The sequence below is a fragment of the Archocentrus centrarchus genome, chromosome 19 (assembly GCF_007364275.1).
Source record: "Archocentrus centrarchus isolate MPI-CPG fArcCen1 chromosome 19, fArcCen1, whole genome shotgun sequence".
Taxonomy (NCBI): Eukaryota; Metazoa; Chordata; class Actinopteri; order Cichliformes; family Cichlidae; genus Archocentrus; species Archocentrus centrarchus.
Window position 1 is genome coordinate 6667412 of NC_044364.1, and position 16708 is coordinate 6684119.

A 16708-nucleotide genomic window follows, 5' to 3' on the forward strand; every position below is an offset into this window, starting at 1 on the left:
GAAGGGCCTCCTTTAATCACACTGATCACTCTGTTTGAGAAGTTTAAGAAGAAGGTGAGAAAATGGCTTTTTTTTTTTTCTGAGGGAAAATTGCTTCATTTGCAATGTACAGTACAAAAGGTACTTTTTTTTAAAGGGTCCACAACAATCAGACTGAACCCAGACGATAATTGCAGGGTTTTCTTCGTGAAAGGTCTGAGCTTTTGTCCTGTATTGGACTAAAGCCAGTTGTTCCACTTTTACACACTGCATTAGAAAAGTACAAAACATGACCCTGAATGCTGTCTCATGTTACTGTGTTCTGAGGGTTTCATCAGCTTACTTCCTGAGAAGTACATTTGACCAAAAGATTCTCAAAAAATTGCACAAAATTTCCTTTTGCGGTTATTTGAGACGTGGGTTTTAGACTGATACACGCATTTATGTCGGGGAGAAATATGTGTAATTGGACACGCAAACCAGAAATTTAAGAGAAGTTCTAGTGGGGAAACCCCTCCACCCAGCTCTATTAAGTAAGAGAACAGTCAGTGTCACATTCAAAAGACAAATGGCTTTTTGTAGTCCAGCATCAGTAGTTCTGCACCTGAAGTCTCTGAAGAGGAAAGTAAATAAAAGAAAATCATTCTTGCACTCCGATTAAAAAGCCCAATATCTAACATGACGCAAAGCTTAGTTTGCAATTTATTAGGTATACCCGATTAAAATTGATGTAGTCTACTAAAACTTTAATAAACCTTTTGAAAACCAAATTCATTTTAAGAGATGTGTTAATTCAGTTGTGTGGTCATTTTTCAGACACCTGGTGCTGCTGAAATATGCAGCAGTTAACCAGCACAGACTTTTAATGTTTTGTCCATTCTGTTAATACCAGTGAATACAAGCTAAGTAGAAGAAACACCCTTCTGACGGGTGTAAAAGAGTTCAACTAGACTCAAAGTTGTCTCAAGAGGAACTTCCAGTTGCCCCTTTTTTTCAAGCTTTTGAGAATATAGTGATCTGGATCACTGAGAATCTACACCAGGGCTCTTCAACTCCAGGCCTCGAGAGCCCCTGTCCTGCAGCTTTTAGATGTGTCCCCGATCCAACACACCTAAATCAAATGGCTGAATTACCTCCTCAGTATGCAGTCAAGTTCTCCAGGGTCCTGCTAATGGCTTCTATATTTGACTCAGGTGTGTTGAAGCAGAGACACATCTAAAACCTGCGGGACAGGGGCTCTCGAGGCCTGGAGTTGAAGAGCCCTGATCTACACAGACATATATCACTCAAAAAATGTATCCTCTAAAATTTCCACACATTCGTAAAGATTGATTGGTCGTGGTTGTTGTTGTTGTAGTATTAGACAGGTATACCTAACACCCTGTCAAATGATCGCTTGTATACTTTTTTTATAGATGTGGGTGTGTCCTGAGATAAAGAAACCTCAAATGAATTTTACAACATTGGCGCCATCTAAGGGTTGTTCTGTAGTATTACAACATTCTACCTATTTCACAACAAAACAGAAACTTTGATATGTCATATTTAGCCTATTTTTAATTTCAGCATTCTGTGTTTTGCCGGATCAGCGTGTGGAGGAGAGTTTTGTATATGTTTTTGTTTAGCCACTAAAGAAATGTGCCTGTATTTTCTTATTCATCTATTCTCATATGATCTCCATTATTTTCTTGCAGTGTTGATTTTTTTCTGCAGTTCAAAATGAGATTGAAGGTCTTACAGCTTGATGGAACAGTAGATTGTGCCTTCAGCAACTTGAATAATGCACACCCTCTCTCAGACATGCTTAAATGTGGAGTTGGGTTTGAATGGCATTTGTCAAAATACCACTGGAGAAAAAAACAACAAGAAGAAAAACACAAGTTATGCTTTCTAAAGGCTAACAAATTAAAAACTTCCAAAGGGGAAGGAGAGCATCTCTGAACACACTTGAAGCAGATGGGCTGCAGCAGCAGAAGACCACACCGGGTGCCACTCCTGTCAGCTAAGAACTAGAAACTGAAGCTACAGTTTGCCCAGGCTCACCAAAACTGGACAGTAGAAGATTGGGAAAATGTTGCCTGGTCTGACAATTCTCCATTTCTGCTGCAATATTCAGATTCAGGTCCAAATCTGACATAAACAACACCTATAACACTTGCATTACACCACTGCCTGCTGCTGGTGGTGTAAATGTATGAGGAATAATTTCTTGGCACACTTTTGACCTCTTCGTACCAGCTGAGCATGATTTATATACCTCCGTATGACCACAGTGTACCCATCTTCTATGGCTGCTTCCAGCACGATAACCTGGCATGCCACAAAGCTCAGATCATCTCAAACTGGTTTCTTGAGCATGACAGTGAGTTCTCAGTATTCAAATGGTCACGGTCATCAGATCTCGAACCAATAGAGCACCTTTGGGATGTGGTGGAACAGGAGATTCACAGATGAGCAGCGAATCTACAGCAGCAGCAGAATTAAAGCAGTTCTGAAGGTAAAACCAGGTCCAGCCTCATACTTATTAAAGTGGCTAGTGTCTATAAATAATGCACATAAGTAGGTGAAAAACATAAATGAACAGACAACCTGAAGATGTCTGAAAGTAATGAAGCTTTTCAGTGGCTGTAGCTCAGGAGGTAGAGCAGCACCTACTAATCAGAAGGTTGGTGGATCCATCCCCAGCTGCTCCAATCTGGGCAAGATGTTGAACCCTAAGTTGCTCTCTGATGAGTTCATTGGAGTGTCAGTGTTAGATAGAAAGCACTTAGGCATGGAAAAACGTGCTGGGTGAGTGAGGCATGTCAGCACATGTTGCGCATTGAGTGCTTGAGCAGAAAAGGGTTACATAAGAACCAGTCCATTTACCATTAAAATAGTACAAAAAGTGCAAGAACACCGAATGACTCATGTAATAAGGTAAGTTGGTGGTTGTACAGTACATGTATGTACACAACCCCAATTTTAAAAAAGCAGAGATGCTGTGTAAAATGTTAAGAGAATGAACCCACATATTATTTGCAATAGAACAGAGAAAACTTATCAAATGTTTAAGATGAGATATTTTACTTTTTCATGAGATATATTAGCTCATTTTAAATTTGATGGCAGCAGGATGTCTCAAAAACGTTGGGATGGGGCAAAAAAAAAAAAAAAAAAAGCTACAAAAGTAAGTCATACTAAAAAGAAGCAGCGGGAATAATATTCCAGGAAAAGAGACCCTCCGGCTTATTATCAGCTCTACATCTCTGCTATATGGGGGGTGCATTAGTGTCTATGGAATTGGCAGTTTGTACATTTGGAAAGGCACCATCAATGCTGAAAGGTATATACAGACTTTACCTGGCTGGGAGACTTTGCGCCCAGCCAGGCATTGTCTTTTTCAAGGAAGGCCTTGCAAATTTCAACAGTATGATGCTAAACTGCAGACTGCAGCTGTTACAGCAGCATGGCTTTGCAGTAGAAGAGAGAGTGCTGAACTGGCCTGCCTGCAGTCGAGACCTTTCACCAACGGAAAACTTTTGGCATATCATGAAACAAAAAACAAACAAACGATACAGCAATGACTGCTCAGCAGCTAGAATCCTCTGTCAGACAGGACTGTGTATTTGGACTTGCACGGTGTCACTTTTAAGCTGCAGGGCAGAAATCTACCAAAAGAGGGCAGCAGTTCATAAGATGTGAGAGTGCATAGAATCGCATCTGATAGCCCATCAAAAGCTTCATTTAAAATATGATTAAAACATGAGACAAATGCTTATTTAAAATGAAGTTATTAGTTGTAATTAACAGAACTGTCTTTTTACGCGTTCAGCTGTCTAACATCCCACTTTCTCATTTTGCAACGAGAAAAATTAAAGATCCATTTACAATCTAACACACCAGGGGGCGCTGTGCACCGTGAATTCATCAGAAGAGAATTAAGATAATAATTTAAAAAAAAGAAAAAAGAAAATTATTTAATCCGTGTAAGTCAGAAGGGAAGGATTTTAATCCTGCAAAAATAAATGCAAAAAAGAAAAAAGAAAACTGATTCAATAAAACCTTCTGCTTCACCTCTAACATTATCTAAAGCAGGGCAGCACAATTCTCAGCCGTCATCTTAAACAATGATGGTGGATTTACATTTACAAAAAACAAAAAACAAACCCCGGACAGTGTAGAGGAATTCACCCGGAGGCATTATCAGTTGAACGAGTCTTTTACCTATCTGCTGCATCTCTTTTACTTAAAGTTCACCGTCCGCCAACACCTTTACATGACAATAGCACTCTGTGGGAGACGGGTAGGTAGCTTTTCAACGTGCTGAGTAAAGTCTGATCTCTTGGCACTGTTACGCAAACATTGCATAAAACATTAAGGAGACGGCCTGGCTGCAAGATTAGTCTTTAGAAAAACTCTCGGCTATTATTGTGTTGAGGCACCACGGTGCCACCGTGCAGCCTGTAGGGCTGAAGTAAAAACTGGGCCTTGGTTGAATTTTGGGCACAGTCTCTACGTGCTCACCAAGTGAACAGGTAAATTCAAATGTAAAGAAAAGAAAAAAAAAGAAGAAGAAAAACTCGGGGGCAATTGGCTATGAGTGCGCATAAGCGCTCTTAGCTGAAGGCTGGGTTTCAACAAGGCTTCGCCCGGAGCGCGAAGGGGGGGGGGGGGGGGGGGCAGCGGAACCAATAGGAAGCCATCTAGCTCAGTTCTTTATAACTCTGTGTCACAGGGACAGAGCAATGCCACAACCAAGTTTCTGCAGCTGGAAGAGTTTCAGTGGACTATAGGCTCGTCAAAGCCGTGCGTTCAAAGAACGCGCACATAGCAGTTCTGCATTGCCAATTTGCTCTGCACGCTCCACAGAAAAGGGATCCACCAGTGGACTTTCTTTATTCTGGAGGGCTGCTTTCACAATGAGCGCCGGACAGACGTATGAGAAGAAGATTGCGAGTATTTTGACCGATCTCCCCGGATCTATGAGTTGCCATCCGAACTCCAAGGACTCCCCTACTCTGCCCGAGTCGTCCGTGACGGACATGGGCTACTACAGTGGACAGACGGCCCACGGCCATCATGAATATTATCAAACTCAGCCGTACGGACAGCCCATGAACTCTTACCATCACCAGTTTAATTTGAACGGAATGGGAGCTGCTGGAGCGTACGCCACCAAATCTGAATACTCATACACGAATGGCTACAGACAGTACGGACATTACAACAGAGATCACCTGCAAGCTTCACCTCCGGGCTCAGGTAAATGAAGAGATAATCACGGGCTATATTTTGTTGTGTTTATCTCCTGTGTAAAGATAATGCGATCCGCGCCAACTTTACCTCAGATTCACCACCGGATCCAGTAACTTGTTGCCCTTTTGTAAAAAGGATTTAGTTGGAGATAAAAACACGTAGTTATACTTTATAACAAGTTATATTTCATTATAAACTTTATTATCTGTTTAAATGTCAAGTCACCACTCATTTGTTTTTAGGATATTTTTGATTTGGTAAGAAATGGTAGGTATAATCTAAATAAAGTAAACAAGTAACAAGAAGTAAAAACGAACACTTATCTATTGGTAGCGTGCTGCATTGTGCTAATGCCGTGTTATAATTCCCTGCCCTGGAATGAAACAGTAATTAATAGGTGTCCATAAAACGATAAAGGCTCAGAGATGGTAATATTCACTCCTCAAAATTTACTGCTACTATAATTTAATCTTTGAAGCGAAATATAAATATATATTTAAAATTGGAATGATTACATTTTGGTTTCCTTAAGTGCCTCAGATGTTCTTACAAAGGCTACATACTTATGTTTGTAACTGCGAAACAAGTTTTTTTCACTTTAAGAAAATATTCTTATGTGTGTTTCTTCGCTGGCTGAATTCCATATCACTAAGCTACCGTACTACCGGAAAACTGCTACCGTGTTTATTTCATAGTGCTTCACGTTTAAGTCTTTGAGGCTGCTTGAAGTTTTATTCACTGGTCAATTTTATGTATTTATTTGTAGTGAAAGAAGAGCCCGAGCCGGAGGTCCGCATGGTGAATGGAAAGCCGAAAAAGATTCGTAAGCCGAGAACGATCTACTCCAGCTACCAGCTCGCTGCTCTGCAGAGGCGCTTCCAGAAGGCACAATACCTCGCCCTGCCCGAAAGAGCGGAGCTGGCGGCGCAGCTCGGCCTCACTCAGACGCAGGTAAGCTGCCTCTTAACACCTGAAAGATTTCAGCTGATCAACGCTTTAGGGTCACGTGAATCAGAGTTTTCCAATATAGTCAATAATGTTAAGGGTCAACTGGTGCGTAATTACGCACAGTATACATGATTTTTGTGTCTCTGTTTGACATACCTAATTTAGGTAAAAGTTAAACAATTCAATGCGCTGTTATCCTTTAAACAAATTCAAACACTCCTTGAATAAAATTTTAATAATCATATACATTTAAAGCACACTATCGTTGATGGATTTTTTTTTTAACATTAAAATTAATGTTGACCCTGTTATTCGTAGGTCAAGATCTGGTTCCAGAACCGGAGATCCAAGTTCAAGAAGCTGTACAAAAATGGTGAGGTTCCTTTGGAGCACAGTCCCAACGCCAGCGACTCCATGGCCTGCAACTCACCGCCCTCTCCCGCAGTCTGGGACAACAACACCGCTCAGAACACCCCGATCAGCAGACCTCAGGTGCCGCAGCCGACGCACAGTTCATCGCCGCCGTACCTGGAGGATTATAATAACCACTGGTACCAGCAAGGATCACACCTACAGCACCCGGGCACCGTGCACCACCCAGTCCCGCAGCAAAGCGTGGGAGCTGTTTATTAACACTGACTCAAGAGTCTTCAGTTTTATTTCAAACGAGGTCTCTCCACAATGACTCTGCAGAGAAAACGATGACTGGACCAGGAGCAGGCCTGCAATGAAACATCGCTGTTTGGTTTTAGATGACCAAGAATGTTTCAGAGCTGGGTTTCCATTCAAAAAGCACATAAGGGATTTCTGATCACTTGTGGCAACATATTTAACGGACATGTGGCGTGTTTTTTTTTAAATTATTTATCACTTCAGTTTTATTTCCTTAACTTCTTTTGTAAATGAATAAATAGTAAATATGCAAGTTTTTTTTTTTAAAGAATTAAATAATAAGTTGCCTATACACAAACCGAATAATAGCAAAACTGTGCGTTTGATCCATGCTACAATCAAATCTTGTGGGTTTGTAGAGAGCGCTCAAAAACTCAGGTCATATTTATATGGATTTGTACAAAATATCGAAGGCTGTAAATATGTGTTTATATGCAGAACCACTATGATCACATTTGTTCAAACGGAACGACTGCACTATGGTGCTTTCAAAACATTTTTTCATATTCATGTAATTAGTCCACTTGTTGCCTTCTTGTCAATTGAATAAAGGTGTTAATTGTACGTCGTGTGTGCAGCCCTTTTATAAAGAACTTGTTGTGAGACGCGCTGGAAACCGTGCACATAAGTCGGTGCATTCATTCTATTTCACCTTAAACAGTTTCCAAAGGTAAAAAGAAAAAGTAGGCGATGAGGTGACGCAGTTCTCAAAGCAGTTTAAACGGGATGAAACTGCACGATTTATCTGCACTGGAAGCAAACATTATACCAGATCCATATATTTATAAAGAACAACAATCATGGCGGCAGGGGCTTATGTTGTTGTTGTTTTTTTTTTTTATTTAAAGTATCTGTTTACAACAAATTTGATGTAACTTGTTTATTTCACCCCCCAAACTAGCAAATGTCTAAGTTCGAGCTAACAGGCATCAGCTGTCACGGTCACAGGTATAGCGCGGTTTTCTGGGGTTTGGTGGCGCGCTTACGTGTAGACTTGTAGACATGTTGGAGTCACTCGGTTTTATTACGATTCTGCTGCCAGATAACAAGAAAGAGTTCAGTGTGTTTGTGTGTTAGTGGTGGAGGAAGGGGGAAGGGGTTAAAGGGAGGGAGGTGAAGCAAGTCTGGGACTGAGGGGGATCTCCCACGCGCGCATGAACGCCAAGAAGAATGGGTAAAAACGCTGCCAAATATCGAAGGCACACTGTGCGCGCGCGCGTTTAACAGTTTTTGAACACACAATGCCCAGCTTTTATGCACCATTTGAACCTGATGAAAGACATATTTTTTAAACACACAAAAGGACTTTCCCAATAAAACAGACTCATTTGTGTATACGTACAAAAGCTGGGGGAAAACGCCGATGCGAATTACCTGAAAGATGCTTGATTAATATGACAGAGACAGTTGTGACAGCTACAATAAAGCTGTCACAGGACAGAAAAAAAAACCCAGACACCCCCCCCCCCCCCCCCCCCACACACACACACACACACACACACACACACTCACACCACCACCACCCAACCCCCACCTTTGCCTCAACTAATAAATAACGACAGTGGACAATAACCTCAGTTTGGCCACATAAACCATGCATTATTAAATATGCGGCTTAAAATTGACAGGACGGAGAACCGCTAATGGCGAGCTTATCCACATGGACCACCAAAGCGCCATTACGCACTGAGAGAAAATATGCCCACGGTGTTGGTGGTTTTATAACCTTTTCTACTTCTTTTAGTAACAGGAACGGCATGCACTCCGGAGTGGAGCTGCTAATAACTTTACTGCAACTTTTATGCCAGTTTTCTCAAAATTTTCTTAAATCGGATCATTTAAATTTTTCACGATTTACCCGAGTCAGGAAAAAAAAATATTTGAATAAGGCTTAATAGTGATATAACCTATTATTTATTCTCGTTTCTCATTAATAAATAGCGTTACGTTATTAAATGAAATATTGGATGATTTGCCTGCATTAGCCAAATGAAACCTCAACGTGCAATAACACAAAAAGAGCATCTTAACGCAATTTACACCAGGAAATGATCTGAAAAACTAAAAGAATAATCACGAATTCGAAAATTTGTAGGGATAAAACAAATTATTAATACTATTTAAAAATATATATTTTACAATTATTATACTGCTATTATATATTATATATTTTAATTGATACTGATTAATCTTTTGTGCTCATAATAACACATATCAAACAAATACACAGATAATGTTGACTCAGATAATGCACCTCTGTGGGATGTTAAAAAATGTGATGGAAACTGTTATATGTGCACAATTTAAGATTTGGGTTACAGGAAGACAGTTTGTTCTCATAATATTTGAATATATTTCCCACATAATTGTGATTAAACTGTAATAAAAACTGTTTTCACATCCTTTTAGTGTGTTTAGAGATTACATTTATCTTAAAAGTTTCTGCCAAACTTCACACACATTCTCTCATGACTTTGCTGTAAACAGTGAAATGTATCACAGCTCCTAATTCTGTTTTCCCAGTGTCTTCTTTGGCTTATATCTTTGAACCCAACACCAGTTGTCTATGGCTTCAGTCATCATGTCAGTGCACTGTGCTGATTTGACAAAAGCACCATGATTACTATTGCCTTTTAATATCAATGAAATCTCATCAAGAGCACATGTGAGCTCCCTTCAGTGGCTCCCTCAGCATGTGTGGCCCTCGGCCGTGGCTGTCAGGGGAAACATTTGTGCGCTTGTGTGTGGGCTGTAGGACATGTCGATATATATATCATACCTAAACATCAACAAGTGTAAGTAGGCACGGAGGTGGAGGTGAACTGTTGAACTTGAATGTGATCCTGCGTGGCACGACATCACAGCACCGTAAATAGAGCTGTTGCCCAGGCCCCTATAACCCTTCTACTTCTTTTTCCCACTGCAACAATCAACAGTGTGGTGTCAGCACTTGTCCCCGGGGTGCAGCAAAATGGGTTGATGCGGAGGTCGGGAACTCAAAAGTATCCATGGAAAGACTCTCAGCAGCTGTCCGGCACTGAGTCCCTGCATGGGCTGGGCCTTGGCTGCATTAGGATCACTCACGGTCTCCATTTTGCGGTAAACTTGGACGAAATGATGGGAGAAAGGCATTCTTGACAGCTGTGGACTTGTGAACCCTCGCTGACCTCAGGCCAGGGCTGGGCCAGGCTGGGATGGGCTGTGTTGATGCTTCACAGCCAGTCATCACAACCTGATAAAGTCACGAGGAGGACTTTGTGCAGCTTCCCTTGACCTACAAACTGAAACTCTGGACTGTCAAATGCTACAAAAGAACAAATTCAAATGTGTTTTTCCCACACTTTACAACTTTCATTTATGAAATCCCAGGCATGCTTGAATTGAAGACTTTGTGAGTCAGTGTACATACCTTTCTTCCTGTATTGTGTTTTAACCCCTCCAGAGTATGTGTGCATCATGCCACTAAGAAAGTCAGGCCTTCCTTCAGACGAAATCAAATCATGCATTCACTCTCTCTAACAGGGAAGCTGCTCACAATTACCCGAGATGTCAGATCACTCAAGTTAATAACAATAATCACCCCAGAGACCTGCTTTGCCATTCACCCATTCAAAGCAAGTGGGATTTAATAACAAGCTATTTTCCCTCTTATTGCTATCCTGCAATTAAAACCCATCAGACAGTTCGTATCTGATAACCCCAACCATCCACATCACTGATACAGTCAGACTTGCCTTTATTATTACCCTTCAACCCACCACCCCAGCTTCCATCCCCCTCCTCTTAGCCTGTCTATTACACCAGGAGTCTTTTCACTTTCTCTTCAATCTGCCTGCATGATAATTGGCCCCCGTTTGAAAGGTCCTACTCTTCTCTGTCCAACTCCACAAGCCCATTATTCTAATCTGGAGATGTGAAATTGCCTATAATTTTCCCTGATGCCCCGTCACTTGCTTCAGCTATGCTCGCCTCTTCTTCCCTGAGTCCGCATGTTTAACAAGGCACATAATCATCAGGAATGAGGAAAAGGGCATGAGGGTGTGTATATATATAAAGAAGGAGATGTTAATGTAACACAATGCGTGTCGTTATGTGAGAAAATCAGCTTCGAGAAGTGAAAACACGGCGCTGTGGTGTGGCTTTGTTCTTCACAGAAACACCACAGAAGGCTTTAGAGCTCCTGAACAAGGCTGAACATCTCTGATTAGGTAAGACGGGGCTGAATGCACGCTGTACAACTGAATGTTCCAGTGACTTGGTGTGGACATGCAGTGAGAATGTTATTTTGTATGTTTTTGTGTGGCTGTTCTGCATTTAAAGACTGTTTTTACCAGGTGCTCAACTAGAAAGATGCATGAAAGGTCATTTAATTTTCTGGCTTTTGTTTAGGATTCTGAAAGGTAACTGCATGCATGCATTTTGCTGTAGGAATCTCTCTGCTTTAGCAAAAAATCCTCACACCACACATGCCAAATTACACCTAAAATATACAAAATTTTAAGCACTTCACTTTCTAGTAATACATGTGAAATACACGTGACTTTAGGAAAAATATTTCCTAAGGCTTCACTTATTTTTCCAAGCCCCGAGTGTGACATCAGAAAAAAGATAGCTAATGTTTGCCAGACAGTCCAAGGCAGCAGAGTGATGAATGAAAAAGACAAAAAGAAGTCACTGGCTGTTTCTCTAAGCTTCATTAAGCAGAAATCAGCTCGCCATTTAATCAAGAGCATCAGCCCAGATTGTTTGCAAAGGTATAAATAGCTAATTCTCTGTGTTTAAACAGTCTAAGCACTGGAATTAGCAAATCAGTTCAAAAGACTATAAATCACCGCAGTTTATTGTAGGGACAGAGCAGCCATTTATCATCTGATTATGATAAGGGGCGTTTGCTTTTTGATCTCACTGAAGAAAAGGAAAATATTGTAAAAATGCTTTCTCGCACGTCATCTCTGCTCTCCCCTTTGATGATAAAAGATGGATGATGGATATTCTCTTGACCGTCTTTAAACGCACACAAACGTGTTTTTAAGAGTAAAAATATTCTCTAAAAAAACACGCATTAAAATGCAGTGTGATGTTATTTATCAATATTTATATCAAACTCCATTTTTGGCCGTAATGCTGGTTTTCAGATTCAAAGAAACATTTGAACGGCACGTGTCGTCAAATCGTTTTGATCCCGTGCGTAAAAGTTGCATTAAAGTCATCCACGGTGCGTAAAAGGTGGCACCTCGCGTCCTTTTGTGCCTCAGCTGGAAAATACTGTTTTCATGTAAGGGACCAGTATTACTTTAGATCTAAAATTTAGCCTAATCATAGTCAATCATTGACGGTAAAATCAGTTTAGGCTGCATAACACCAGAGCTGATATTTGTGTATATATATATATATATTTTTTTTTTTTTCCCTAACAGAAATCAATCCCTAGGTGTTTTGACAATGACTGTCGAAATTCAAGCAGGGTTGCAGGTTTTCGTGAATCGCCGTTTAGGAGTGTTGACTGACAAAAGAGAGCTTCTATTCTCGCACGGCATTATCACAGGCTGAGCTCTACAGTGCTTATAAAGGTCAGAAGAGTTTAATCTTGTGATTGTCAGTCACAGTACCGGCTGTTATCAATCCAAGTTTCTCTAAGAAACCAGCAATTCAATCTTTCTTTTCAAATGATCTGACAGTGAAAAAGTAAATAAAGAAACTACCTAAGCATAGAAAATTAGAACGATGAAGTGACAGCTGGTTAACAACTGGCTAATAAAGCAGACCCACACAGTGTATTTTAAAAAGTTCTTTTATCCAGAGTGTCTTAAACTGCACACACAAACCCACATTTCACTGATGTCAGGCCCTGCAATACAATCTGCAGTGACATAACAAATTTAAAAAAAAAACAAAAACTTTTTTGATGCCTGAATTATTTTTTTGTAGAGAAAATTTAAAATTCAAAACGCACACAAAATACAGTGAATATAAACAAGGTCTCCTAAACACGCACACCTCAGTTCTGCGAGGGGCCTCCGGAGGCACCAGCAAGTTCAGTGCAGCCTGATGGGCGCTTGGTAAAGGCCGAGCAAGTGGCCAAAAAACAATCCACTCACATCATCTGCGGCCTGTGCATCGCGTCCTGATGATGTGGATGGTGATTCGGATACCAGTGACCAAAACTGTTCATGTAACTGTTTGGATGAACTGGGGCTCCTTTGTTCGCCATGGAGACCTCCCAAAGCTGGGGCAACGCGGGCGAGCAGGGAGAGATGGAGCTGGTGCTGTGGAGATGTTCTCCCTCTGATCCGCTGCCATGCTTCATGATCTTTTTGTACTTAGAGCGCTTATTTTGAAACCATATTTTCACCTAAAATGAGAGTGTAAAAGAGAAAATGCGCATAATTGTCACTGTGGTTAACAATCAGCAGCAATATAAAAGAAATATCATTGTCATTGCCTTTTTATTAGCATATTTCCCCCACAATTAAACTCAGTGCTCTTTTCATCGGAATTGCTCTGAACGGAATATTGTGAGCAATAAAAAAGGGAAAACTCGTAATAACTCATCTTTTTGGGGTTGTTTCTGTGAGCTCCGGGCCCAGTATTGGCGCATTGTTAGCTATTCAGCCTTGTTGATGAGTGGCACTTGTTCCCCATTAAAACTAAGCCCTTTTATTGTTTACTGTTTTATAAGTCTAGTGATGCATGAGTGTGACAGCAACAACCCGGTACTAAGAGCACTGTGAAATAAAAGCAGCAGTGGTAAGTCAGCGAAATTTCTGCGGGTTCAATTCAAGATGGCTATTTTTAACACGAGAACAATGGTGTGAATATTCATAAAAAACACACCAAAGAACCCGCAGAATATCTAGGCAACAAGGGCCACAACAACAGGACTGGCAGAATAACTGGGAGATAATTGTCGGGAGAACTGTTGAGGGATTAAGAATAATGTGCAGGAGATGCCAGGGTGGCTTTCATATCATTGTTTATCTCTTACTTTAAAACTCTGACGACTTAATCATTAAACTTAACAACTTAACAGAAGCAAAGAGATCCGAAGGCTCCGTTTTGTCTCGTTTGAGAGGGATTAGTTGACACGTGCACCTGTTTGTCTTCAAAACGCGCGGGCACGTGTAATTATTGCGTCGCGTGTGCGCACATTGTGTCTGCTGTGCGTGTAACCTATAGGTGCGTAAAAGATGTACAACTACACGTAAATAAAAAACAAAATACATAAAAATAATTAAACATATATTTTGTTATTAGGGATTGGTTTAATATCAGATGCAAGGCTCTATAATAAACCAATGCAAAACTGAAAACATCTGGCAAACCTCTGCTTTTGCAGACCTAATGGCATGTTGTTGTTTTTTTTCCTTCGATAATTTGGTTCCTACTCTGTGCACAGAGACCCAGTCAAAGACCGCAACTGACAAAAGAAATACAACCAGATATTATAAGGCATGTATTAAAGTATAGGGTGACAAATCTGCTGTTGTGATCCTCGACAATGCTGCGAATCAGAGGTTTCCTTTTCAAGAATATCCAACGCATATATTTGATTTTGTCTGCTGTAAGCCAGACTGAAACGGTTTTGTTTAAAATATTAACATATACAAGAAATGCTAAATATTGCAAGGGAAGCACTTTCCTGTAAGGCTCCATTGAATATTTCGAGCTTCCGCTACAACCTGCTAAGTAACCTCGTCATTAATAGTTAACACAGTGGATATTTCGCACAGAGCCCCACAAATCGATGCGTTGAAGGCCTACCTGAGTCTGTGTGAGCCCCAGCTTGGCTGCGAGGTCGGCGCGCTCCGGTAAGGCCAGGTACTGGGTTTGCTGGAAGCGCTGGTGCAGAGCTTGCAGCTGCAGACTGGAGTAGATGGTCCGAGGCTTACGAATTTTCTTCCCTTTGCCATTCAGACGAATATCCCTGTTTTCAATCACCGTGGACTTGTCATGGTCTTCAAGACGAAACAGAAAGCAGAGTTTAAGCAACGAGGACGTGGGATTTATGGCTTTTCACGCTGTACGTCAAAACAAGAGTAAAAGTCACATTTGAACAGACTGTGAATGTTGCCTCCGAGCAAAATGTACATTTTCAATCAACACGAGAATACCGAGGAGTAGTTCAGTTTCATGGCCTTAATACAAACAAATTATAGCGTCTGGATACTGCATCTGACCGGCTCTGTACCGCAACACAAAATGCCAGGGCCGAAATCCCCTTAAATTATATTTGAGCATCAGATATTAATTCTACCTTAATCTGGATTGAATATTTTAGTGCGAGCTTCACGCGGTAATGCTTACCACTCTAAGCTTTCTGGATCAGAAGGCCTTAATGCCAACAACAGACGCAGCAAATTATACACACCGGGGATGAAAGGATTGTTTTATTCTGGCACTGCTGTGTTAATGTGCACTAACAATGAGGGTAACGAGTTCCTGGCTCCTGGGGTAGGCCCAGACCATACTTGGAATTACTTACAGAATATTATGTTCAATAAAATTAATGGCACTGCCTGCCTTCCTCATATATTAAGGACAAGAGCGAACGTCACTCCAAGACTTTATCCTTACTTATTTCTGCAATAATAACCAATGACCCGGTGTTAATATACCACTTTACGCCTTGCTTTCACTAAAAGTTGTTTATAGTACATCTTTACAAAAAGAAACAAATATTTTATTTTCATTAAATTACTAAACCTCAAAAAGCACTTTTCCCCCCTCGCCAGGTAAAATGCGAGCCATGTGCGTAATTAGGCTCAAGTACAAAGGCGTATCAGTTTTATAGCCATTAATGATACAACAGTTCAGTGACTTTCTCACGTACCTGTCTGCTCTAATCTGCTGTGGGCCAGACTGCTGCTGTTGCTGTGATTGCTGTGCTGGTAGGGCATGTAAGCAGATGGGGGATGAGAGTTCACCGTGCCTGGGTAGGCGTAGCCCAAAGAGCGGCCATAGGACGCGGTACCAGGAAAAGGGCTTTCGTGCTGGGAATGTCCAGCAGCGTGCAAGCCGTGAACGGGGTAAATGTGAGAGAGTCCGGAGGAGTGCTGCTGGTGCGTCGGGTGTCCGTGGCCAAATTCTAGAAAAGCCGATTTCGAGGGATCTGAGCCATTCAGACTGTCAGGCATAAAACCTACAGACATCATTAGCTAATACGCAAGTCCATAAACCGTCGTTCTGAAGAGGGTTTCATGAGTTTTGTCGGACAGCCTGGAAAAAATCCGCGCGTAAGTCCAATGCATTATTCGCGAAAAAAGACTTCCCCGTCGTTATAAGTCTGCATGTTCAAAACTGTTTTGGAGGCAAAATCAAATAAAAGCGAAAGGACCCTTCTTTACATCACGAACAGAGCACACATGGTTCTTCAGACACCTCCTGCCTGCAGAACCTCAGACTCACACTGGCTTCCATCTGCGAGCCCTCTGATTGGTCTTCAGCAGCCGGCTGTCACCGAAGCTCCGCCATTAACTTCATTAACATAAGATAGGCCTACAGGAACCCTGCAGCCCAGAGGCACCTCCTTCCATAGATTAGCAAATAAATATAATTACCATTTATTCCTCTCTCTTAAGTAAAATAAACAATAATCCCCCGACAATAATCTCCTTTGGAGAATTTAAAAACTAACAGAAAAAAATACGCCCAACCACATTTATCTGGCTTTATTTACTAAATAAAATATTGTCGTGCCTGAAGCTGTTTTGAGGAACGAATTTGAAGTTAAATTGTTAAATGACTAATTCAGGGGGTTTAAGCAATCATATATATATATATATATATATATATATATATATATATATATATATATATATATGCTCATTTTTATCTGATGTTAATCAAGGTTATATTGCGTTTTTTCTTTTGT

At 40.9% G+C, this 16708-nt stretch overlaps 2 protein-coding genes across 2 annotated transcripts; one reads left to right on the forward strand and one right to left on the reverse strand.

Moving 5' to 3' along the window:
* The first annotated feature begins 4696 nt into the window (after positions 1–4696).
* On the forward strand, positions 4697–7410 carry dlx3b (distal-less homeobox 3b). The gene is made up of 3 exons (XM_030755208.1): positions 4697–5223; positions 5984–6168; positions 6484–7410. Exons 1-3 carry the CDS (start codon positions 4881–4883, stop codon positions 6796–6798), a joined length of 843 nt encoding a protein of 280 aa, XP_030611068.1. The 5' UTR covers positions 4697–4880; the 3' UTR covers positions 6799–7410.
* A 5228-nt stretch (positions 7411–12638) lies between these two features.
* dlx4b (distal-less homeobox 4b) lies at positions 12639–16253 on the reverse strand. Its single transcript, XM_030755271.1, has 3 exons — positions 15668–16253; positions 14599–14792; positions 12639–13189 (listed from the first exon to the last, which is right to left on the reverse strand). Exons 1-3 carry the CDS (start codon positions 15987–15989, stop codon positions 12932–12934), a joined length of 774 nt encoding a protein of 257 aa, XP_030611131.1. The 5' UTR covers positions 15990–16253; the 3' UTR covers positions 12639–12931.
* Between the last annotated feature and the right edge of the window lie 455 nt (positions 16254–16708).